Raw genomic sequence first — 22975 nt, 5'->3', positions numbered from 1 at the left:
GCACAAGGGCCTGTCGGCATAGCGCTTTTTCTGTTTCTTTTGCAATTTCCCTCGCGCTGCCCAGCACGGCTACTGGAGAGCACTTGAGACATGCCGGAGAGATGCACATGACAAAGGTGGTGGTGAATGACGCGTGTGAAGGCTCACGCCCGCACAAAGTGTTGATCAGCGAGCATTTTGCCCTGGTTTAGGCATGCTGCTGCTCTCTATCCTACGAAAGAGAGAGGGAGGTGCTGAGTCCAGTCAGCTTGAGACGCGTTATTGTCCATGAAGATGTGCCGTGGTCACCATCATGCCCACCGCTGCTGTCCCTGTCCCTTGTATGGAGGGTAGGCGTGAGCTTCATGTGGGCTCTCCACTACCTCCCTGCACTGAGGATGACCGGTGCACATGTTGATGAGCAGCTCTTGGGTACTGCTTTGCGAGTGCGTCTCCCCCGCACCCTTACTCTCTTTCACTTCTTACGTGCGTACGTTCCTGTTCGTGTGGTTCACTCGAGCTGTCGGAGAGCTACACAACACTCTTGAGAACGGGTGGGGGACGCCCACCTGGTGCTTTCTCCGCTCCTGCACGTATCATCACACGATATACGCATACACATACACACACACACACACACACACACACCCGTTCCCACAAAGACTTACTTGGCAAAGGAGGAGGAGACAGCAGTCACGCGGCCGATGCGTGGTCAACAGTTGTCTACGATCAAGGCTGCTGCTGATGCTCCTGCCTCTGCAGCAATGCCAATCGACGTGAAGAGCCCCGACACTTCCCGTCGACACAACAGCGGTGTGAACACGAGTGCATATCGCTATCTAGAGGAGCTGTGGGCCTCGGCTCTTTGCCAGGCGGAGGCATCTATCCTGGCATCACCACGCTCCAGCACCAGTCGTGATCAGGGAATAACAAATGCCGGAGAGGCTGGCATCGTGGGACACGAGAGATCTGCTGTGGGACGCGTGGTTGACAAGGCAGGAATTTCTTTGACTTGCAATGATAGTGACCCAGCGCTGTCCTCTATCCCTCGTGGGTTAATACCGTCTAGCAGTTCTGCGGCCTACTCTCCAGTGCCCCCGTCGCTACCGCCGACTGTCCCGTCTCAAATGCCCATGCCATTTCCTAGTAGCACGCATACGTGGTTGCGTGTGGAGGCGCAGCCGAACTTGAAGCGAAACGCCTACACGGCGCGCCGGGGTGTCGCGTGGGTGGTGCAGTAACACCCCCGCATCGGTTGTCTAACGATGACCTGTGTACTCTCCTCGATTCTGTGGTGGTGCTGGATACTCTGCGTGCGCTTCTGCGTGGATTGTGAAAAAGTTGCCTACCGCCTTTTGTTGCAGCCCCCCCCCCCGTTTCCCCATCGCCGCCACTATCATCACCTGGTACGTTCGGAATAGGCTTTCCGCATCCACTAGAGTTGCAGCACCATTCGCGAAAAATAAAAAGGAGGGGTAGAGCGCCTACGCCATCGCGTCTGTGGTGATGCGCGTGCGTGCCCATTCTCCGTAGTGGTGTATTGGCATGGCAGATTCGCGTGGGTCCTTCTTTGCATCGGTATAATTCACACTCCTATTCTCCCCCTCCCTCCCCCTCCCCCCAATACCCGCACTCCCCACACTCTCACACAATCAACCGCTTGTTGCGGCCCAACCGCGCACCCACTGCGTTTATCACGCGTCGTTGTCGCGGCCACTCTGTTTTCATTTTTAAACATATTGCAGTTTTTCTTTTTGGGTGCACACTTCTTTTTCCTTCAACGTGTGTAGTAGTGGGGGAATGCCGAAAGAACCGCGGTCGGTGCCCATGGGCATCATCAGCGCCGAGCCCATCCATGCCGCGTCTCGGAAAATCAAGTTTGGCACCAAAGTCGTCACACTAGGCAAGTCCGCCCCACAAAGCCACAAGCGCGGCACCGTGGCGGGGGGTCGCAAGGAAAGAAAGGCAGATTCTGGTGTAAAGACTGGGGGCAGCCAGTCTGGCATCGTCTTCAACAAAGGCTTCGGCCAGCATATATTGAAAAATCCCCTCGTTATTGCCGCCATTGTCGAAAAGTCGGCGATTAAGCCCACTGATATCGTCATTGAAATCGGCCCCGGCACAGGCAACCTCACAGAAAAGTTGTTGCAGACAGCGAAGAGGGTGATCGCCTTCGAGATCGACCCTCGCATGGTAGCTGAGCTGAACAAGCGCTTCCAGAACACCCCTTTGGCCTCGAAGTTGCAGATAATTCGTGGTAACTGCTTGGAGCAGGACTTCCCTTACTTTGATAAGTGTGTAGCGAATGTGCCGTACGCTATTTCCTCGGCGCTAGTGTTCAAGCTACTCAAGGCGCCTACCTTCAAGTGTGCGGTTCTCATGTTCCAGCGCGAGTTTGCCCTGCGCGTCTGTGCGCAGCCTGGGTCTGAGGCGTACTGTCGTCTCTCCGTGAACTCTCAGCTGCTCGCTCGCTGCAGCCACCTCATGAAGATCAGCAAGAATAGCTTTAACCCTCCACCAAAGGTCGAGTCGAGCGTCATTCGGCTGGATCCCAAATACCCGCCGCCTGATGTGGACTTCGAGGAGTGGGATGGACTCGTGCGAATGCTTTTCAACCGCAAGAACAAGAAGGCTTCGTCAATATTTCGTACCAAGGCGGCAGTGCAGTCCCTGTACGAAAAATATTTGAGCTACCGAAAGATGGAGGGCGGTCAGCCCGTCGGAGCCGCCATGTCCAGCGCAAAGTCAGCGACGGCCAGTGGCAGCGTGGATGTCGGTTCCTCCATATCACTCGAGCAGTTCCGCGCGTTGCTGGACTCGGTGATTGCGGATCCCATGTTCGAGAATCGCAGTCGCATGCTGGACGAGGAGGCGTTGATGGGCATGCTCGCCCATTTCATTAAGCACGGCATTCACTTCATCTAAACGCAATTATCATTCTTTTTATCCCCCTCACCCCCCACCCCGGGGGGAGGGGGGTATAGTGGGGTGTGTGTGGTCTATTCACAGCTTTGCTTTGTCGATGCGCATCTTTTGCTGAATAGACGGAGGGGGTTACACGTTTAAGCGAGCTCTTTTTTTTTGGAGTGTAAGAGAGAGAGAGACGACAAAACCACCATCACCACCACCACCACCACCCATTCCCTACAGCGGGAACGCAAGAGTTATGGGATGATGTCACCATCACCATAATGTGATACCGTTGTCTCGATGGACTTCACACACACACACACACACGGGGGAAGGGAGGGGGAAAGGCGAGCGGCATCATATTAAACAGCGAAAGATCCCTCTGTTTTTTTTTTGTTCAGTGTCCATCCTGACCTCTTCTTCTTGACCATATTGGCCTCCTCTACTGCCTTCACAGACGCACAGAGACATGCGCGCGTAGATCAAGGCTTTGATAGAGCCACTGTTACGAGGGAGAGACATCGCACTTCTAGATGTGCAATCCCACATGGAGGTCATCAGCGCTGGTTCTCCCTTCTCTCTCGGGTACCCCCCCCCTCCTGGGCCCTCTTCACATTGTGTGGACCTCGATGCCAGACGAAAGTGCTTCAGCGCACCCCTTTTCTCCCACTCATTCTGTTCTCTAGCTCCCCTCCCTTTCCCTCTCATCCTGTCGCCGCCCCACGCACGCTCCTCTTTTCATTATCTCGAGTTCGTGCTCAGCGGTGGTCTCACTGCATGTCTGCCTCACACACTATTGAAGAGGTTTTATCCATCAAGATTTTCATCTTCCCCTCCGGCACCCGCTTTAAACCGACGCACTCACTCACAGACATACACAACGGCTCTCATCGCTAGTGTTGCAGTATCACCACCAGCAGTCACCAGAGAACGTTGACGATGCTTCGCCATCCCCCCCGCTCGCTGTCTCACTCGCTGTCTCACTCGCTGACGGTGCGTAGCCGCAGAGGTATGGTGGTGCAGCCGGTCCTCATCGCCTCTAGTCGTCGCTTTACGGATAAGGTGTTGATCGGCTCGTGCTCCTCACTGCTCACGTGCTCGACCACGATCGGCCTTTTCCATCTACTGGTCACCCCGGTGAGCCTTTCCATTGCAGCTGCAACCCTGGCGACAGCAACGGCAAGCGGGGCATTGTGTGTCGTCGACGGGGGAAATGTGAACAGTACAACATTTGGTGCTGTCGTCGGCATTTTCATTGGTGCCGTTGGTGGCTTCTATGCCAAGTCGGAGAAGGAGCCCTGGCGCAAGTAGACCGTGTGGGGACCCCACTGCGATCCCTCCCTCGAATTGCACCATCGTGTCTAAGGGGCCTCTAGGGAGTGATGCACACGTAAGACTTGGTTGTTGACCAAGAACACCTAGGCGACGGCGCGCTTCTTTGTTAGGGTGGCACTCGGGAATGAGACACGTGGTGGTGAAGGTAGTGATAGTGGTTCATTCGCATCGAGTGCATCAGGCACCCGGCCGCCCCCTTTTTTCACCTTTGCCTTCTCAACTTTCAGTTTTGCTTGTCGGCCTCGCCTTCCCCACCCTTCTTTGAAACCGGCAAGCGCGCGTTGATGAGCAACACCAGAACAGTTAAAAAAAACATACATCAAAGGGGTGGAGGAAAGCATAGCGGATTACTACCACACACACACACACACACACACACGCATACACATGCATATACCTGTGTTTACAGTCGAAGTTGCAGTGTGTGTGTGTGTGCGTGTGACGCGTTCGTAGTTTAACGGGAGTACCCCAGGCCGTCTTAATAGTTTATCTTTTATCCTGCACGTGCTTGTCGGCGCCACATCATCAGCTGTGGCCAGAGAAGGCGGCAGTTCACAGGTGCAGGAAGAGAACTTCGACAAGAGCACTGTCGATGTTTCTCGGTTCCCCTTCTCTTGCCTCTCCGCCCCCTCCCCTCCCCTTCCCCCCGTCCTACTTTCTCATTAGCTGTGCGACATGTGAGGAGGTAACCCTTTTTCCTCTCTATCCTCCTTCTCCTCCTCCTCCGCATCGCCTCCCCTTCCTTTCGACATACACCCACACCCACTCATAGACGTACAACCTGGTCGACACGGTTTACATCGACTCTCCCTCCAGTCTTAATTCATAACCGCAACGTGCACTTGATTTCGGTGCGCACATGTCGCGAGTGACGCGGGCATGGAGAGCCGTCAGCGCTCGCGGTGCGGCCCCACACACCACAATCAGCTCGAGCTCCCTCGCCGACTCCGTATCCCCTATTCTCCGAACTTCTCGGTACCTTCGACACGCGCCGCCGCAGCTCTACGTCACGTGCGCTCATGATCAAGGCATCCCACCTCACGGTTGTGGGCGGCACATGACGAGGGTGATTGATGTGTCTCGCGAAGCTTCTCCGGATTCCCCACCTCACACCCAATCCATCTATCTGTTGACCTCAACGAGTATGTCCGATATCGAGTTCAAGGACCCAACAGCGCAGTCGCAGGTGCTGGTCGGGCTGCCACGGGTGCAAAGCATCGATGCCGCGCACCGATTCTGCGAGACGCACGCCACAACACTAAGCCGTGTTCATCACATTCTCCTTCCCGGTGACGTTTCCCCTCTCCAGAGCGCGCTTGTAAAGCGGCTTCTGGAACTCGTGCCCCAGGCACGCTTGGTGTGTAACTGCTTTGGGCAAGCGTTGCTCACAAACGCCACGTTCCACGATGGTGTGCGTCGCGCAGTGCTGGAGAACGCACCGAACACGCCTCTGGAGTTGCTGCGCTTTGCGGAACTTCCAGAGGATCGAGTGTCAGCTGCTGCAGACGGGGATATTGTGGCAGTCGATGACGCGAAACGAACGGGTGAGTCGCCCGTGCCGGTGCCAATGCGCACCCTTCGTGTTGTGGCAGTCAAGAACAAAGGCCAGCAACAGCGGCGCAGGGAGCACAACCAGACTCACCATCCACCACACTTCACGAACGGGGCTCTCTTCTTTTATGACGACGCCTTTAATGCGCTTTTTGTGGGCCACACACTACATCGCGTGCCATGGCTTTCCATGGTGCTCACAGAGGCCTCACGCGAGTTTTTACTGCCCATGCCCCCTTCCCTTGCCATGCAGCACCCACTTAGCCGACCCAGCCCCCTACTTGACACTTGGCGGGTGCTGGAAGGCTGTGAGGAGATGGTCGACGCATTGCGTCAGACACCGGAGTTGGAGCGCGTACTTGCATGCTCCTACGGTGAACTCTGCGGAAGCGTGGAGGACTGCATCACAGCACTGGAGAGCAGCAGCGATGCGCTCGAGCGTCTGCGCAGCCGGCTTGCACGACGCCTCGAGACGGAGACGAGTCGCGATGTACATCGCTGGTCCACCGCGCTTCTCAACCGCGTTGTGCACGAGGTGGTGTGCACGCAGAAGGCAAGTGTGCCGACGAGCTCCGAGGTGCAAGAGGCGTTTGTTCACTGGGCAAAGACAGACGGGCCCTGGGGGCATCTCTCCACGTGTCTTGCACACGCCGCTATGGTGCTCCCCCCATCTGCGGAAACGGAGGGGGCCGCTGGGACTTCTCCACCTCCTATTGGGAGTGGTGCTGCGCCTTCAAGTGTACCCACAGTCGAGGCACCCATGACAGGGCAGTCTGGTGCACCGGGGGCACTGGAGGGTGCTCATGGGGTGGAGTTGCTTGTGGCGGTGTTCAATCGAAAGGGGTTGGGTGCACTTACACGCACAGTACAGCGCGAGACGATCGACGTGCAGGTGTTTCTGAGCATGTCGGAGGAGGACTTGAAGAGCGTCTTCAAGGCGACATTCGGCATCACCAAACGTCTTGCCTTGTTGCAAGAGGAACTACGAAAGAATTTGTAGGCAAATGCGAAGAGCCCATTCCGGACTGCACTGTGAGGCTATGTGCCGTTGTGCCTGATGTCACATCCCGCCAGCGCTCATAGCACACTTGGCACCCGTCGTGACCGCTGTGACTGGGAATTTAATTGTTACACACTTAGACGGTGGTAGCCTGGCGGCAGATCACTCTACAACGCACAGATGCGCTGGGGGCACCCCTTGCAGAGCGTTCGTGTCACACTGTGCTGGCAGAGGAGGACGAGGGGAAGGAAGAAGGGGGGTAATGAGTCGATATGCAAATTCCAAGTATAACCGAAGAACCCCCCGTGTCGCACGGCAATCAAAACGTAAAAAAAAGACGTGCGTTTACATGCACGGTGGTGTGGTGGCTTCGCACCTTAAGGTTCAGAGCTCCCGTGGAAAGGGGGGGGGTGGGGTGGGGTAGCTTAAGACAGAGCCGAGGTTTCGGTACACTGCGTCATGTTGAGAAAGGGAGGGGGTCCCCCACGCTACACTCGCCCCCTTCCCCCTTGTGCTGCTGCCCCGGCATGTTGCCTTGTCGCGCCTCGCACCGGTCTCTTGCGGGAAAAACAACGACGAGAGTGGTAGGAAAACGGGGGAGTGGAGGCACGCACCAATGCCCCTCCTCCCCCCCTCCGCGGCGGAGGGCGCCTGTTTACCGTCACTGGCACTCTGCCGCATCAGCAGTGGTGCTTGTGCTTGGGTTCTTCTTGAGTTATTTTCCAGCACACTACCCCGCTCCCTTCTCTCTCCCTTCCTCCTCTTCACGTCTACCGCTCTCTTTCACGTTTGCTTCCACCGCTTCCCACTCGCATGGCAGTTTGACCTCCTCGAGGTAAGACACGTTCCTCCGTACTTCTCTGTTTTATTAAATCAGTTTGGGATCCCCACCCCCTTTTTTTTCCCAGAGAGAGCAATGCGCGTGGGTTATATTGGCTTGGGGCTCATGGGTAAGCCCATGGCCGCCAATATCGTAAAGGCAGGCTTTTCCGTGAGTGTATGGAACCGCACTGCTTCCAAGTGCGACGACCTCGTCAAGGCTGGCGCAGTGGCGTGCGCAACACCGGCGGAGGTGGCCGCCGCCTCTGATGTCGTGTTCACAAATCTCTCAGACTCCTCTGATGTGATGGAGGTTGTGTTCGGCACCGACGGTGTGGCAGCCGGTATTCATGAGGGGGCGATCTTCGTGGACAACAGCACTATTAAGCCCTCTGCTGCACAGGAGATCGCGCAGCGGCTGTGGGAGCTAAAAAAGGTGCTTGCGCTCGATGCACCGGTTTCCGGTGGCGACCTGGGGGCGCGCAGCGGCACCTTGACGATCATGGTCGGGGGTGACGCTGCCGCGCTCGAGAGAGTCATGCCTGTTTTGCTCGCGATGGGCCAGAAAGTGACGCACGTTGGTGACTGCGGGGCAGGGCAGGTGTGCAAGGCGGCCAACCAAATTATGGTGGCTGCTCAAATGGTGGCACTCGGAGAGATACTCGTCTTCTCCGAGAAGTGTGGTGTTTCATCGCCTAAAGTGATCGAGGCAATCAAAGGTGGCGCGGCACAGTGCTGGACACTCGATGTGAAACCGGACCGCCTTCTTGCCGGCAACCGCGAGCCCGGTTTCAAGGCCGCCTTGCAGAGCAAGGACATGGGCATCGTGATGGATACGGCAAAGGAGTTCGGTGTGCCTCTGCCCTCCACTGCCGTCAATTCGCAGCTTTTCCAGGCAATGGTGCAGAACGGTGACGGCGACCGTGACAACTCTGCTGTCGTCAGCGTCCTCGAGCGCATGGCCAACATTCACATTTCTGAGCCCAATAAGGAGTAGTGCATATGCGCCGGGGTCTGTGCCCACTGTGTGCATGTTCGGACTGAAGCGTTTAGTGAGCAACGCGACTGTGTGTGTGTGTGTGTGTGTGTGTGTGTGGTGAGGCATCCTGGCGGGGGGATTTTAGTTGGGGTGGTAAGAGGAGTAGCGCATTGGTCTCAGTTGTTGTTCACCGGTTCTTGCCCCCCCGAAGAATGTTTCCCACCCTTGCCGTCTTTCTGTGGGCTACTTCGATGGTATTGACACCGATTCTTTTGCTCGCTTCCCCCCTTCCTCCCCCGTGCCACCCACCCGTGATGTGATGCTGTGTACGCCTACTTGACATTTGTGTGTCTATTCATCTACATTTTTTTTCTAGTTTCCCTTTTCTTTGGGGTAAATGTGCGCACGAATGCACATGTATTCCCCAAAGCGCGGCACAGCAACGAGACGGATATGTGCGGTGGTGGCCTCCCCTCCCTCATTCGTTTTTCTTCTTGTTTTGCCGGTTGTTCTTTATTACTGCGCGACCCGCTTAGCATGAGTGCCCAGCGATTATGCGCTCTTCACGTGGTTTCCCAGTGCTGTACTTGAGGTGCATGCGTGCTGGTCAGCTGATGTATCGTGCTCGCTATGCCTCCTGCACTGCTCCCCGATAGTCCTCCTCCCCTTCTCTGTCGCCTGCCCTTTCCCTGTCTTTCACCGGCTCCACTCGAGTTCAGTCTTCTTCTACGGCGATGTCCTCCTGCGCATCATCTTCCACTGCCGCTAGCTGGTTTTCAACGCAGCTCAGCAAGTCTGAGAATGCCGAGGTAAAACGTTCTTACTTGCGATGGTACGCCGAGGACACAGGCGCGTCCTACAGCGACGAAGATCCTCTGTTTGTTCATGCCGTTGCTGGCAGTTGCGAGGGCTGGACATTGCATGAACTGCTCTGGCGGACACGTATCGTTGCTATGGATGGACGCACTCTCTGGGAGTGTCTGGATGCACGTATGGTGGCAGGGCGCGTGCACGATGTTGTTGATCCATGGAACGAGCAGCTCAGTGTAAAGCTGGCTTTTTATTTTATCCAGGAGCAACAACACGATGGATCATCACCCAAGTCATCATGGAGTGCGCTTCGCAGGGCACTTGATGAGTACGCAACGGCTACGATCAAGCCTCGGGACAGCCTGACTGTGGCAGCGTCCAGTTCAGCACTCTCCGTTGTTAGGGATGCAGGACGTCACAGAGGCTCAACCATGACCGACGCGTGGTCGAGCAAGGTTTCCTTCATTCCAATGGAGTTGGGAAACGACTACAGCGAGGGTGCGCTGTGCTGCGCCGCACCCGTTCCCAGCGGGGGCATGCTGCTTCAAGTGCCTCGTTCTGAGATGTTTTGCTTGCATTCTGCGCTTCAGTTCTGTGCATTGGGCCGCGCCATCGTCGCGGAGCCGTCTCTGCGCGATCTCCTGGCGAACGAGGAGGCAATGCTGTTGCTGTGTCTCGTCTACGAGCGTTTTGTCGTGGGTGCGGAGAGGTCACACTGGAGGCGATTGCTCATGCACTGTCCACCGCAATACCCTACAATGCCTATCGCTTGGGAGTTGAGCGACCTGATGGAGCTCGATGGGCTCGACATGCTTGACGACGTCCTCGCCAAGCGCAATCAGCTCCAAGTTTTTGCTGATCAAATTCGAACTTCCCTCCTCCCATTCTTTCACCGTGCACTTTTGTCCCAGGACAGTGCGACGGCAGAAACCTCATCATTGGTCGATATGTCGGCGGCCTTCGCGTACGAGCACTTGGTGTGGGCCCAGTGTACCTTCGACTCTCGCGCCTTCAACCTCAACGTGGATGGCGCCGTGGTGATGGCGCTGGTCCCTTTGGCGGATATGGTGAACCACTCGAACCGCACTGACGTGCTCGTTCGAAAGGTGGAGCCGAGCGGGGGTCCGTTCACGATGGTGGTTGGGGCGGCTCTGACAGCGGCGGACGTGGGGCGCGAGCTGTGGATGAGCTACGGCCCCCTGCAGAACTGGGAGCTGCTGCAACACTACGGCTTTGTGCTGGGGCCCGACAACGTGCACGACAAGCTGCCCTTTCCCTTCGCTGTTCCCTCAGAGGCTAATGAGCCTCAAGGTAAGAGCGACGCCACATCTATGATTTCTCTCTCTCCGAATCAGGAAGGTACTGTGAGCTACTGGGACGCGCGGCGCCTGTCGTTGATGCGTCGCTACGGGCTGGACTTGCCAGGACGCTGCTGGATCGGACACGACGGTGTTCCACCAGCCGCTCTGCTGGCACTCCTCCGTCTACAGTTCGCACAAGCCGATGAGTTCGGCGTGATGGAGGGCCGCCGCTACGGCCCCTTCGAGCCACTGTCACCCTTGACGGAGTCTGCCATCACATCGGTGGTGAAAAGCACCGTGCAGTGTGTCCTGGAGTCGTTCCCCACGACGCTTGCGGAGGATGAGGAGATGCTGGCCGAGCTGCGCGCCGAGAAGAATGTTGGCTTGGGCGCCGATGATGAATCTACGAGAAATCACGCCTTGTGCGTGCAGCTCCGCGTTGGCCTCAAACGGATAGCCAGTCGAACTCTGGAGTGGTGTGCGCGCCACTCATAAGCTGCGAGTCAGCCAACGCCCACCATTTTCTTCTCCCTGTCGGCCTTGCGCGTCGCGCTTGTCGTGTGAAGGGAGGGGGGAGGTGGGGTAGGGTAGGGAGAAAGGAGGGTGTTTCTCCGTCCGTTAGCGCACGGCCACTGCACCACCGATCTCCCCTCCCTTCCCTCCCTCCCCCACGGACTCTCACATAAACAAAAACAACAACAGCTGGCGGCTTTACGCCCAACGTTCACGTCGGCGCGTCTGAGAGGCATCTTTGAGCGATCAGGGCCTACTTGACCACCATAGGAAACGGAGCGCGCACACACAGAGAGAGACGGTGGTGTAGGTGCATCGAAGGTGGTGGTGCAGGGGATGATTTCTAGGGATCATCACCGTGTTAACGATGCGGAAAAGGTGTCACGCATCGCATCCCTTCAACTCGTGGATGTACGTATCTCCCACCACCGTGTGACACACTTAATCATTGAGTGCGCCAGGGCTTCGTTTTTCCTGGAAAGTTTTTTTTTTCTGGGAGGAGTGTGCCCCCCCCCCCCTTACTCCGCTCATGCGTGCCTCGTCTACTACTACCCTAATCTGAGGCACACGCGCTTCCCGTCTTCGTTATTGCTTCGCCACCTTTTCATCGCTCCTCCCCGCTTGTTGACGCCGTCTGTGTTTGCGCACCGGCATCTTTTCAGGAAGAGGGGGGGGGAGAGAGAGGAGGAGGAGGAGTGCTGGGTCGCTGGCGCAGGTCATGATATTGTTTTTTTCCTCCTAACGCTTATTCCCTCACCCAAGGGAGCGTACACCTTTCCGCAGAGCGTCGGCCCAAATCGCGTGGACGTAGGCGTACACACGTTTTGTTTTGTTTTGGTTTGTATGACAGTGGCGGTGGCGATCCTTAAGCGCTTCCTCACCTATCTTCGCCCACCCAAAGACATGTACGCCTGGAAAAAGGGATCGGGGCTCGCTTCACGTGCGTGTGTGCCATCGAGGGCTCGTTGATCTCTTTAGAAAAAATGGTTTCTCCCATTCCCGACACACCACTGCCACTGCCACTGCCATCGCCACTGCGTATGTGCGGCGCGCAGGCACTGGACTACAATCCCAGTACCGCTGCTCTATCTCTGACGCGTTTGTTGACTCTTCAATCCCGGCCTTGAATCAACTGTCTCACGCCGTAAACACAATCCTTCAAGGGCATTCTTCAAATTGCCCTCCCCCTTCTACAGGATATTCACACAAGCGCACACGCGCCTACTCGTAAGCACTCGAGTGCGACATCTTTATAAGGCATTTCTTTCACACCATCACACCAACTTGGCCCCCCCCCCCCTCACGCTCCTTCTCCCTCCCTCCTTCCCTCCCTCCCCTTCCCATCCAGAGACATGTCTACTTCCTCCTCACAGAACCCCGTGGTCGAGTTTACGTATGGGCAGCTCACCTCGAATGCACTTGAGGCCGCCATTGTCGACCCTGCTAGGGTGACATCGCTGGACTTGTCGGGCAGCAATATGTCCCCCGAGTACTGCATCGAGCTGGTGCAACGGTATATATCGAAGATGGTGAACCTAGAGTCGCTGGACATAAAAGACAATAAGATCGGTCCGCGGGGTGCGATGTGTTTATTCGACGCACTGCGAGAGAACTGCCCACACCTCACCTACCTCGACCTGAACGAGAACTCCATCCAAGATGAGGCACTCTACCCTCTCGCACTGCTGCTGCAGTCGGTAAAGCTTCGGACGCTTAACGTTGTTACCAACCACATTACTCCACGTGGGATGCCCACGCTATGTGATGGCGTGATGGCCTGCCGCACCCTTACCGATCTTTCACTAGCCTTCAACCTGTTGGGGGATGAAGGCGCACGCATTGCTGCAGAGATGCTCGGCAGCCACCCGAGCCTCACCAACCTCGACCTCAGCGACAACCGCATCGGCGATTGTGGTGCAGTGGCCATCGCCGAGGCTTTCATTCTCTCCAGCTCATCGCGCATCGCGTCGCTCAACCTTTCCGTTAACCACATGGGTGATGTGGGGTTTGAGGCCATTGCGGAGGCCCTCACGAAAACAAACAACCGGCACCTCTCCACGCTTGACCTTGCCTGCAATGACGCCGTCACCGATGTCGGACGGGAGGTGCTGGTGAGGGCGGTGCCAAACATGCGGTACGTATACGCCCTCGACTTGACCTCGTGCGACTTGTCAGACGACAATGCCAAGGCGCTCGCGGAGGCGATCCGTAGCAGTCGCACCAGTGTGGGGGCGCTGGAGTGGTTCAACAACCCGCGCATCCAGCTCCCAACAGAGAAGGCGCTGTACGAGGCTATCCAGACGAAGGCGGCCGCCGAAGACGCGCGCCGTTCCCCCAACGGCGACAGTCCTCTCGTTTTCTGTGTTTTTGTAGCGCTCACAGCAGCTATGCTGGTCTCCTCTGTCGTTGCACGGCGGCGACTGAAGCTGTAAAGCTTCGCTGATGGGTGCACGTTGATCGACAATAGAAGACAAGAAGGAGGGAGTGATAGGATTCGGGGAGGGAATACGCTGAAGGCGGAAATGTGAGGATGCGCGGTGGCAGAGAGGGGAGGAGCCGGTCGGTGCTTTGTCGGGCAGTCGCGCATCCTTTTTTACGCCGGTGGGGGGTTCGGTATCTGCGTTAACAGTCCTCTTCCTCCTCCCTCCCCCCTTAGTCTACGTGAGAACGCGTTGGGGGCGCGATGTGACATGACGTGTGTGTGTGTGTTGAGAGGATGGGCAACAGAGGGCGGTGTCGGCGGTTTTGCCCTTAGTTTTTTCCCTTTGGTTTTGTCTCACAGAGTTTCTGCTCACAGACAAAACACCCCAACACATACACATACACATACCCTCACACCCACACCCACACCCACACCCACACCCACACACACCCACACAGACTGGTCTTTTCAGGGCACGTGTGCAGCCGATGTCAAAGATTCACCGCTTTTTTTTTTGTTGCCCCCCTCCCCCTCTTCTTTCATCCACATGGTCTACACCGTGGGGTGGTAGTGGGGATGTAAATGCGCATGTTTGTGGCCGTGTCGTGACGCGCGTGGAAAGGGGGTGCTGTCCTCTGTTTTCTCTGTCTTTTTTTTTTATATGCACATACCCGCCTGGTGGGGGCCTGTTCACATCGGAGGTGTCTTTAAACCAGCGGATAGTGTTGTGAGGCTTCTCGGAGTGCACGCGCGCACATACAAAAAAAAACATCGTGAGCAAGGAAGGTTTTGCCCACTTCTCTCTGTTCGACCGAATGTCGCGCCCCTGAAGGGGCTGGTGTTCCTGCGCATGTTTCCTCCTCCCACCGTGTTCAACCTTCACGCCCCCACCTCTCCCCATGCGCTCTCTCGTGTGTGTGCAACTACTCCACCATGGGCCCATTGCCTCAGCGCGCCTGCTTCTTTCCTTGCTTTAGTCGCATTCATTTTGTCCAGCTCCCTCCCTTCTCTCTCCCTCCCCCCCCAATCACACACGCACACACGCACACACAAAGGAGGGAAGGAGGACAGACGTGGTGGTGCCACACTGACGCTTCTCACACGTTACTTCCGTGAACGCATACGTGCGCTGCATTGCATACATCCCTTCGTCACGTTCGGTAAGGGAATGGCGAACCCATACGAGAACGGCAACTCGGCGGATCCTTTTCGCGAGCAGTCGTATCCCCCTGTCGGCGCTGCCGTGCCGCCCGTTGCCCCCGTCGCCTTTAACGGCACCGGTGAACCATTCCATGGTTACGGCTCTGCGGTCTACACGGCGGCGATCAAGTCGCCTGTGAACACGGACGCAGATAAAGCTCCAGCGCAGTTCTACTCTGGAGATGGCAGTACACCACCACCACCACCACCAACCATGGCGACGTCTCTGCCACCGGCCGGCCCTGCTTCTGCTGAGACCTCTGCCGCCACGACGCCTCAGCCTACCGCAACGAGCAAATTCTGGACGCTGCCGTTCTACCAGCAGTTCTTTGACATCAACACGCGGCAGCTGCTGCTTCGCCTCAGCAACACCCTCGTCCCATTGAACCCGCCAGACTTTCTGATGGACCGCAACTGGCACTTCAACGAATCCATGGGCATAGGCGGGGTAGCGGAGGAGGGGGTGCTGGAAGAGGCCGGCGTGGTGCTGTCCCGCAAGCCCGACCTATACGGACCTTTCTGGATCTGCACAACCCTTTGGATGACCTTGGCGGTGGCCAGCAATGTCGTAAGCAAGATCGCTCACACAAAGGCCAACCAGGCGCAGCCGTGGAGATACGATTTCTATATGGCTTCCGTCGCGTACGCCGTCATTTACCTCTATTGCTTTGTATTTGGTGCCCTTGTCTGGGGTATAATGCAGTGGAAGAACCTTCCAGCCACACTCGCCGACACACTCTGCTTGTACGGCTACAGCATGTTCCTTTTTGAGCTTGTGGCGATCCTTTGCGTGATTCCATCTGGCGTCGCACAGTGGCTTTTCGTTCTGGTGGGCGGCGCTTGGTCCACAACGTACTTGCTCATCAACATGTGGCACATGTGGAAGACAACGCTGGAGCGGAACTGGTTTATCGGCCTGGTTATATTCGTGTCGACCTTTCACATGGGTCTCACGCTCTTCTTGAAGTTTTATTTCTTCAACTACACGCTCTAGGGAAGTGCGGATGGTGGTGGTGGTGCTGATTAGGCGTTTGTGTGTGTGTGTGTGCAGCCTTGAGTGTTGTGTAGTGCTATGGAGTGGTGTGTGTGTGTGTGTGTGTGTTTTTAAAGTTTGGTCATGGGGTGGGTGGGGGTGGGGCCCCACGAATAGTTCGCTGTGCCTTGGCTGCGCTCTCTTCCGCCGTACTTGTTTCCTCTTTCCCGGGGGACATAAAATACGTCTCCTGAGTTGTGTATCTCCGCGAACCTTTGCGTGGCGGCATCAGTGTGATTGTGGATGCATCAATGGGCTCGCATCCGCAGGATTTATCGTATTGGCAGCCTCTCCCTGGCATGCATCCTGGGGAAGCGTAGACATTGACGAGGCTGCTTGCGATGACCTTTCCACCCTGTAGGGAACGCAAACCACTAGTCGCCACTTTGACACAGACGCGGGTAGGCGGGGTACCTCGCTGCTCTCGCCGTCACCAGGCTGACATTTCGAACTACCCCACAGAAGAAGAACAAAACATATAAGAACTTGCCTCCCCCCACTCACCTTCTTGGTGTTCCAGAAGGATGACCGAGGTGGCTCATGCGCGCTTCGCGTGTCTGTGTGGTTCCAGGTACTCCTTCCCCTTGCCTACTAAACGACGCTGTCGGTTTCACTGGCAAAGCATTTTCTGAAGCACACAAGGAGGAGGGATTGCCACATTGCACCGGTGGGTTGTGTGTCTTATAGGAAATGATGAGGATGATGGGTAGGGGGAGGGGGTGGGAGCCAGTGCCGCCTCTGCACCACGTTGGGGCTGAAGCAAGCCCGTCATTTTACTCGTATGCTTGGTGGTGCTGGCAGTGAGCATGAGGGGAGAGGACTACCGCTTTTCCCAGGGTGCTTGCGTGGCTGGCTTCCCGCCGTTGTCGCCAACAAGGACTCCCCAACCTCTCTGGTGTCTATGGCATCTTTTTCTATTTGTTCTACGGCTCCCTATGTCGTCTTTCACAAAGCTGCACTCGGCAGCTTACAGGTGCTCCCTTACGCGTCGGGCAAACGCCCCGACTGTTGCTCTGTTGTGTGCGCGTCTCTTTCTCTCTGTGGGTACATTGCCGAACCATCCGTTGCTGCGGCAGCTTTTTTTTTCTTGTAAATCTTCCTTCTACGTTCTCCTTAGTTCTCCCCGGCCGCGGTCGTCTACATGATGTACCGATTCAGTAAAGCTCAGTCGGCTGCGCTGCTGCTCCTGACCTCGCTGACATTCCAACTTCGCGGAGTCTGCATCGTTGCCCAGAAGGGAGCATCAACTTCTGCAGACACTGTGCCACCGACGACGGAAACGGCCGCCCCCGTCGCTTCTTCCTCTCCTCCGATATTGACGTTGGAGGCTCATGGTCCCAGAGAAGAGAGCGAGGCATCGACGTGCAAGGCGCGGAGGCGGAAGCGGCCCAAAGGGGCCACTGGTTCGCCAGGCGCCTCGGCTGTCAATCACCCATCAAGAGGCCAAAGCGCTGCAGCTCCAACCCTCACCGCATCGGCTGCTGGCCTTCTTTTACCAACGCGCACCATTTTGGACTTCCCGAATGCGTATAAGCCATTCGACGCTGTGATCCCCCTCGCTGAGTTCCGTGCGAAGTACGATCACATCGGCGCCGGTCAGCAGTGCAGCGAGGCGCGCGGCGTACGCGTCGGGGGCCGTGTGGTAAGCATCCGGGACATGGGCCGCATTCTCTTCATCACCATCCGCAGCGGCGAGACCCAGCTGCAGGTGCTGCGACAGGTAAGCGAGTCCCTCACTAAGGCTGACTTGCGTTCGTTCGCCGACACGTTACACACAGGCGACATTCTTGGAGCCATCGGTGTGCCCGGCCGCACAGCGAAAGGGGAGCTGTCTCTGTACGCGGCGGAGGCCTTCGTTTTGGCACCATATGTCTGTACAGACCAAGCGATGTGTCCAGACCTGAAGGGCTACGTGCCGCTCACGGACATCGACGTCAAGTACCGCTACCGCTTTGTCGACATGATGTCTAACCCTTCCGTCTTGCAGCATTTCCGCAAGCGCCACGCCATCACCCGCGCCTTGCGCAATTTTCTCGATGCGCGCAGTTTTATTGAAGTGGAGACGCCAGTGCTGCATTCCGTCGCCTCAGGCGCTAACGCAAAGCCGTTTGTCACGCACCACAACGCCAACGACACGGACCTCTTCTTGCGGGTGGCCCCGGAGCTACACTTGAAGCAGTGCATTGTGGGTGGCATGGATCGCGTGTACGAGATTGGCCGCGTGTTTCGCAACGAGGACGCCGACAGAAGTCACAACCCCGAGTTTACCACGTGCGAGTTTTACGCTGCGTATCACACCCACGAGGATCTCATGACCATGACCGAAGAGATTCTCCGTCACCTGGCGCTTGCGGCAAACGGCACCACCAAGATCACTGTGATCTCTTGTGTAACAAAGGAGCCGGTGGAGATCGATCTTGCGCAGCCGTTTCGACGCGTTAACGCTTACGACTCTGTGCAGAAAGAGGCTGGCGTCGAGCTGCCACCCCCCATGGAGTTGAGTACGCCGCGCGGCATGGCGTATATGTCTGCCATCATGCTCCGCTACAATATCCCGCTGCCGTCGGTGCGCACGGCTGCCAAGATGTTCGACAAGCTCATTGACTACTTCATCACTGATCGCGTGGTGGAGCCGACGTTCGTGACAGACCATCCGCTCTTCATGAGTCCACTGGCGATGGAGCAGCGTGGGCGACCGGGGCTGTCGGCTCGCTTCGAGCTATTCATTAACGGTGTCGAGTACTGCAACGCATACAGTGAGCTGAATGATCCGCAGGAGCAATACTACCGCTTTCAAGAGCAGCTACTTGATAAGCAAACAGGTGATGATGAGGCGATGGCGCTAGACGAAACATTTCTCAAGGCGCTGCAGGTTGGGCTGCCCCCTACAGCGGGCTGGGGAATGGGTATCGACCGCGTCGTCATGCTCCTCAACGGGTCCACCACTATCCGGGACAGTATTTTATTTCCGTTACTTCGTCACGACGCCACGTCGCACGATGCGAAGCGCCGGTGTAAAACAGCTTCCTTTTTTGGATTCAATCACAACATGACGCTCTTCTGCCTTAGCGCGCTTGAGGAGGAGATGCGGAAGCGTGCCGCTCCGAGTGAATCACTCGAGAAGATCCGCCAGTTGCGCCGACTCCTTTCCACGATGCAGCAGGGTGACGTAGAGACGCAGGCGCCTGAGAAAGGCGCTGCGCGAGGGTGGCGCTATGAGGCAACAATGGCGGCGCTCCGTCTTTTCTGCTGTCGTGGTAAGTACTGAGGTGTTGAGGATGGAGAGAGGGTGGGTGGTGGGGCGGCAACGACATATCGTCTTGGCACTGTGGCCTGGCTAGTAAGCAACGCGTGAGGCATTTCCACTCCCCCTCCCTCCCCTTCCCTCCCCCCACCCTTCTCTTTCCTCCCTCAATTCTCTGCCTACATGTGTGTGCGGCTGTCGCGGCGAGTTTTTTTTTTGTAGCCGTGTTTGTTCCCTCCTCCTCTTCACTGAGACCAACACGTGCGCTTGTCGCCGTGTGAGTGCCACACATTCACGCCCCCCCCTTCCCGTTTGCATGCTCATTGGTCACGTAATGAAATCAAAGCTCACATTGGGGCGCACGTGGTTTGTGCGCGTGTGCAAAGCCGAAGACCACACCCCACATGGGGCGTGTCGAAGATGCTGACTGCGTCGCCGCTTTTTTCCTCTTTGTTTTTGGTGTCGTCCCCGGCACCACACGCTTACGCACCAGCTCAACTCCGCACTCCATAGCCTCATATCCCCTTCTCTCCCTCCCCCCTTCCCCCTCTCGTAACTCCCCACCGCCTTCTGCTACACCATATTAGTTCCTCCTCTGCTTGTTATCCAGTTATTTTATTTTCTTTTGTGTGTGGGTGGTGTTCATCTGCGAAGGCTCTTCGCACCACCCTCGTCGTCGTCTTAGTCTTTACGCAAAGTGTCATTTGTTTGCGGTGTGTCCCGCCGGCTCTATTCCATAACTTCTCGTCGTCTCTTGAAGGAATTTCTCTCGTAGCACAAGAGTGGAAAGGGCAACCAGAGATCTGCGCAGCGACCAAACTGAATGCTGAGCTCCCCAGTGCACGAATCCTCTCCGCTTTCTCTCCAAGTTACTCGTAAAGCAGACACCACTCTCTCCCACCGGCACACACACACACACACACACACACACGCACACACTCCCGCGAGTAGAAACAGGGAAGGGGAGACAAGGGGAGGCACATTGAGCCACACAGCAAAAATGCCTGCCGACGAGGCGCGGATGTCCACCCGCCCGGAGGAGTATGATCGCATCAAGTGGAATGGGTGGGGCGTCGAGGGAGTCCAGATGCAGATCGACGAGGAGAACCCCTTCTGGGTGCGCCACGTGGATGGAAAACCAATCAAGAATTTGCTCGAGTTCCTCTACAAAGAGGTGAGCGGGGGAGTGGGACCAAAGGAGATACCGCCGCTGTCGCCGAGCATTCCGTTAGAAAAGGCAGTTGCGATGCTCAACAAGCCAAACATCAATGAGGCCTTCATGAGGGACCTTTCTGAGACACTGGAGAGCAGCCAAATTCGTCCTGACGGCAAAAGTCGCCTGTGCCACATCGTGGGGAAAAACTACCGCGACCTGTGGCGTGTGCGGAAGGGCATGGTGGAGTACGCTCCGGACTGCATTCTGCTGCCGAACAACCACAAGGACTGCGTTTCGATTATGCAGCTGGCGCACAAACACAACGTGGTTGTCATTCCCTTTGGCGGCGGCACCAACGTAACGGGTGGCGTTGAGGCGGACCCCTTTGAGCGAGCCCGCATGATCGTCTCTGTGGACATGCGCCGCATGAACCGTATGCTATCCATTGATTGCGAGTCGCGTCTGGCTACCTTTGAAACCGGTGTGCTCGGTCCAGACTTGGATAAGCAGTTGCTTCGCTACGGCTTCATGCTTGGTCACGACCCCGACAGCTACATCTACTCAACCCTCGGCGGATGGATCGGTGCACGCGGCAGCGGGGCCATGTCGAACCAGTACGGTGACATTGAGGATATGGTTGTGGCGGTGAAGGTGGCCACACCGACAGGCGTTGTGGAAACCCCGATTACCTCCCGTACGTGCGGCGTCGATCTGAATGGTCTCTTCATCGGCTCTGAAGGTGCCTTCGGGATCATTACCGAGGCCACCGTCAAGCTCGAGCCCATGCCGGAGGAGAAGCTCTACGAAGGGTATCTCTTCCCCACCTTTGAGGCGGGCTTCAGTGCATTTTACACGTGTAGCGCCAAGGGAATTCACCCGTGCACGATGCGCCTATACGACGAGGATGACTTTCGCATGAGCGTGGCCATGGGGACCGCTAAGCGCAGTTTTTTCGAGCGCCTGGTCACCAAAGGGGTCAAGTCCTTTCTGGAGAATTACCGCGGGTGGAACATGCAGCGTGTGAGCTTAGTGATTGTCGGCTTTGAGGGCACGCCAGATCGAGTCAAGTTCCAGCGCAGCGAGACTGCGGCAGTGTTCAAGAAATACAGTGGTGTTAGTATTGGCCGCGGTGCGGGTGAGAGCTGGCAGGAGAAGAAGTACGACCTCCCATACATACGGGACTTTGCCTTGTCTCTCTCCCACTGGGCCGATGTGTTCGAGACGAGCGTCCTCTACTCGCATGCAATCCCATGCTGGCGTGCGGTAAAGGCCGCTGTGCGGGAGGTGTGGAAGGCGCATGGGCACCACGGCTGGATCGGCTGCCACACGGCTCATCAGTACAAATACGGCTGCTGCCTCTACTTTACCTTCGCCAGCTCGCAAAAGGATGACATGGATATGAAAATATTTCTAGAAATCAAGAAGCGTGCGACGGAGATAATGCTAAAGCACACCGGTAACCTCACCCACCACCACGGTATCGGTTACGAGCACGTGCCGTGGATGAACCGGTTTATGGGCCCAAATGCCATGAGCCTGCTCTTTGCCGTGAAGAAGCAAGTGGACCCGAAGAACATTTGCAACCCTGGCAAGCTGCTCCCATCCCCACCGCGGGAGAACGAGAGCGCAGCAGCGCTCAAGGAGCGACAGCAGAGAGAGCTGATGTTCGACAAGATGGGAGTGCCAGGTGCCGTCGAGTCGCATCTTTAAGTCATTCCCAGATGAGGGCAGGGATTTTTCTCTGTTGTGTGCGGGTCTCGCAGGGCACTTCGTGGCCGTCTAGTGCGAAACACAGAGGCATTTGATGGGTGCCTCTTTGTGTTTTTGGATTCCTTTTCTTCTTATTTATTTCTTTGTGTGTCTTCCCGGCAGTGTCTCGCACGGCGCGACGAGGTCTCACGCGCATTCGCTGCTACGTTGAAGTTAGGCACGCGCTTAGTGCTTCTACTCTCCATCCCCGTTCTGCCATCTCACCAGCTCCCGCTCCCGCTCCCGCTCCCGCCCCCCCCCCCCCCTCCCCCCACCCACACGGACGGGTTGAGCATATTACGGTGTTTGTCCGTAATAGTTTCTCTTGGCTCCCGTCTTTATGCCACTCTCTCCGCTGATGAGATGAGCACCACGAAACTTCTTCCGCGCGTGCGCTGGTTCCCTCCACTCTCTTCACCTTCGTGTTCCTCGCCAAAGATGAGATGGTTTTCCGTGCCGACATGTTCCCCCTTTTCACTTTCTGTCCTCCCCCTTTTGGTTTCTCCTGGCCTCGTTGTGTGTGTCCCTCACGATGACAGGCACGCCTCGACGTGTGTGTGTGGGGGGTGGAGTGGGGGGGGGCGGGGGCGGGACGTCGAGGAAGGGAAGGGGGGGGGGGTGGAGAAGGGTTCTTGGGTGACCCTTATTGCGGGGAAGTCAAACAGCGCCCTCTATCCCTTTGCCAGTGCACCTCCAGTTCTGGTGGTGACGGGGTCCAGCATCTACGGCGCAGAGAAGTCGGCGTGACATATCGCTACCAATGTCTGCCGTGAGGCTCTGGATGTCGCGGCGTCGGAGCAAGGCGTTACAGTGAATAGGTGTGTACCACCCATGTGATGGATGCAGTGACCCTGTCACTCAAGCGTATCGCACTCAGCACTGCCAGCCTTTTTGGTGAGGACGTGTGTGTCACCGCGAGGGGGGGGGAACCCGCGGTGGCCTGCATAAATGGTGTGTGCCTGTGTGTCTGTGTG

At 56.7% G+C, this 22975-nt stretch overlaps 10 protein-coding genes across 10 annotated transcripts; all 10 read left to right on the top strand.

The window, feature by feature from the left end:
• Nucleotides 1-683: 683 nt before the first annotated feature.
• On the top strand, nt 684-1220 carry JKF63_02818 (uncharacterized protein; the record flags this gene model as incomplete). Its single annotated transcript, XM_067898842.1, has 1 exon — nt 684-1220. The coding sequence occupies one exon, from the start codon at nt 684-686 to the stop codon at nt 1218-1220; it is 537 nt and encodes a 178-aa protein (XP_067755286.1).
• Nucleotides 1221-1779: 559 nt separating this feature from the next.
• On the top strand, nt 1780-2904 carry JKF63_02817 (uncharacterized protein; the record flags this gene model as incomplete). The annotated part of the gene is made up of 1 exon (XM_067898841.1): nt 1780-2904. The coding sequence occupies one exon, from the start codon at nt 1780-1782 to the stop codon at nt 2902-2904; it is 1125 nt and encodes a 374-aa protein (XP_067755285.1).
• Nucleotides 2905-3900: 996 nt separating this feature from the next.
• Nucleotides 3901-4200, top strand: JKF63_02816 (uncharacterized protein; the record flags this gene model as incomplete). Its single annotated transcript, XM_067898840.1, has 1 exon — nt 3901-4200. One exon carries the CDS (start codon nt 3901-3903, stop codon nt 4198-4200), a length of 300 nt encoding a protein of 99 aa, XP_067755284.1.
• An 883-nt stretch (nt 4201-5083) lies between these two features.
• Nucleotides 5084-6775, top strand: JKF63_02815 (uncharacterized protein; the record flags this gene model as incomplete). Its single annotated transcript, XM_067898839.1, has 1 exon — nt 5084-6775. One exon carries the CDS (start codon nt 5084-5086, stop codon nt 6773-6775), a length of 1692 nt encoding a protein of 563 aa, XP_067755283.1.
• Nucleotides 6776-7691: 916 nt separating this feature from the next.
• JKF63_02814 (uncharacterized protein) lies at nt 7692-8591 on the top strand (the record flags this gene model as incomplete). The annotated part of the gene is made up of 1 exon (XM_067898838.1): nt 7692-8591. One exon carries the CDS (start codon nt 7692-7694, stop codon nt 8589-8591), a length of 900 nt encoding a protein of 299 aa, XP_067755282.1.
• A 716-nt stretch (nt 8592-9307) lies between these two features.
• Nucleotides 9308-11179, top strand: JKF63_02813 (uncharacterized protein; the record flags this gene model as incomplete). The annotated part of the gene is made up of 1 exon (XM_067898837.1): nt 9308-11179. The coding sequence occupies one exon, from the start codon at nt 9308-9310 to the stop codon at nt 11177-11179; it is 1872 nt and encodes a 623-aa protein (XP_067755281.1).
• A 1370-nt stretch (nt 11180-12549) lies between these two features.
• JKF63_02812 (uncharacterized protein) lies at nt 12550-13629 on the top strand (the record flags this gene model as incomplete). The annotated part of the gene is made up of 1 exon (XM_067898836.1): nt 12550-13629. One exon carries the CDS (start codon nt 12550-12552, stop codon nt 13627-13629), a length of 1080 nt encoding a protein of 359 aa, XP_067755280.1.
• A 1158-nt stretch (nt 13630-14787) lies between these two features.
• On the top strand, nt 14788-15813 carry JKF63_02811 (uncharacterized protein; the record flags this gene model as incomplete). The annotated part of the gene is made up of 1 exon (XM_067898835.1): nt 14788-15813. The coding sequence occupies one exon, from the start codon at nt 14788-14790 to the stop codon at nt 15811-15813; it is 1026 nt and encodes a 341-aa protein (XP_067755279.1).
• Nucleotides 15814-16993: 1180 nt separating this feature from the next.
• JKF63_02810 (uncharacterized protein) lies at nt 16994-19120 on the top strand (the record flags this gene model as incomplete). The annotated part of the gene is made up of 1 exon (XM_067898834.1): nt 16994-19120. One exon carries the CDS (start codon nt 16994-16996, stop codon nt 19118-19120), a length of 2127 nt encoding a protein of 708 aa, XP_067755278.1.
• A 976-nt stretch (nt 19121-20096) lies between these two features.
• On the top strand, nt 20097-21962 carry JKF63_02809 (uncharacterized protein; the record flags this gene model as incomplete). Its single annotated transcript, XM_067898833.1, has 1 exon — nt 20097-21962. The coding sequence occupies one exon, from the start codon at nt 20097-20099 to the stop codon at nt 21960-21962; it is 1866 nt and encodes a 621-aa protein (XP_067755277.1).
• Nucleotides 21963-22975: the final 1013 nt, after the last annotated feature.

The sequence above is a fragment of the Porcisia hertigi genome, chromosome 30, assembly GCF_017918235.1.
Source record: "Porcisia hertigi strain C119 chromosome 30, whole genome shotgun sequence".
Taxonomy (NCBI): domain Eukaryota; phylum Euglenozoa; class Kinetoplastea; order Trypanosomatida; family Trypanosomatidae; genus Porcisia; species Porcisia hertigi.
This window is presented reverse-complemented; position numbering and strand designations above follow the sequence as displayed.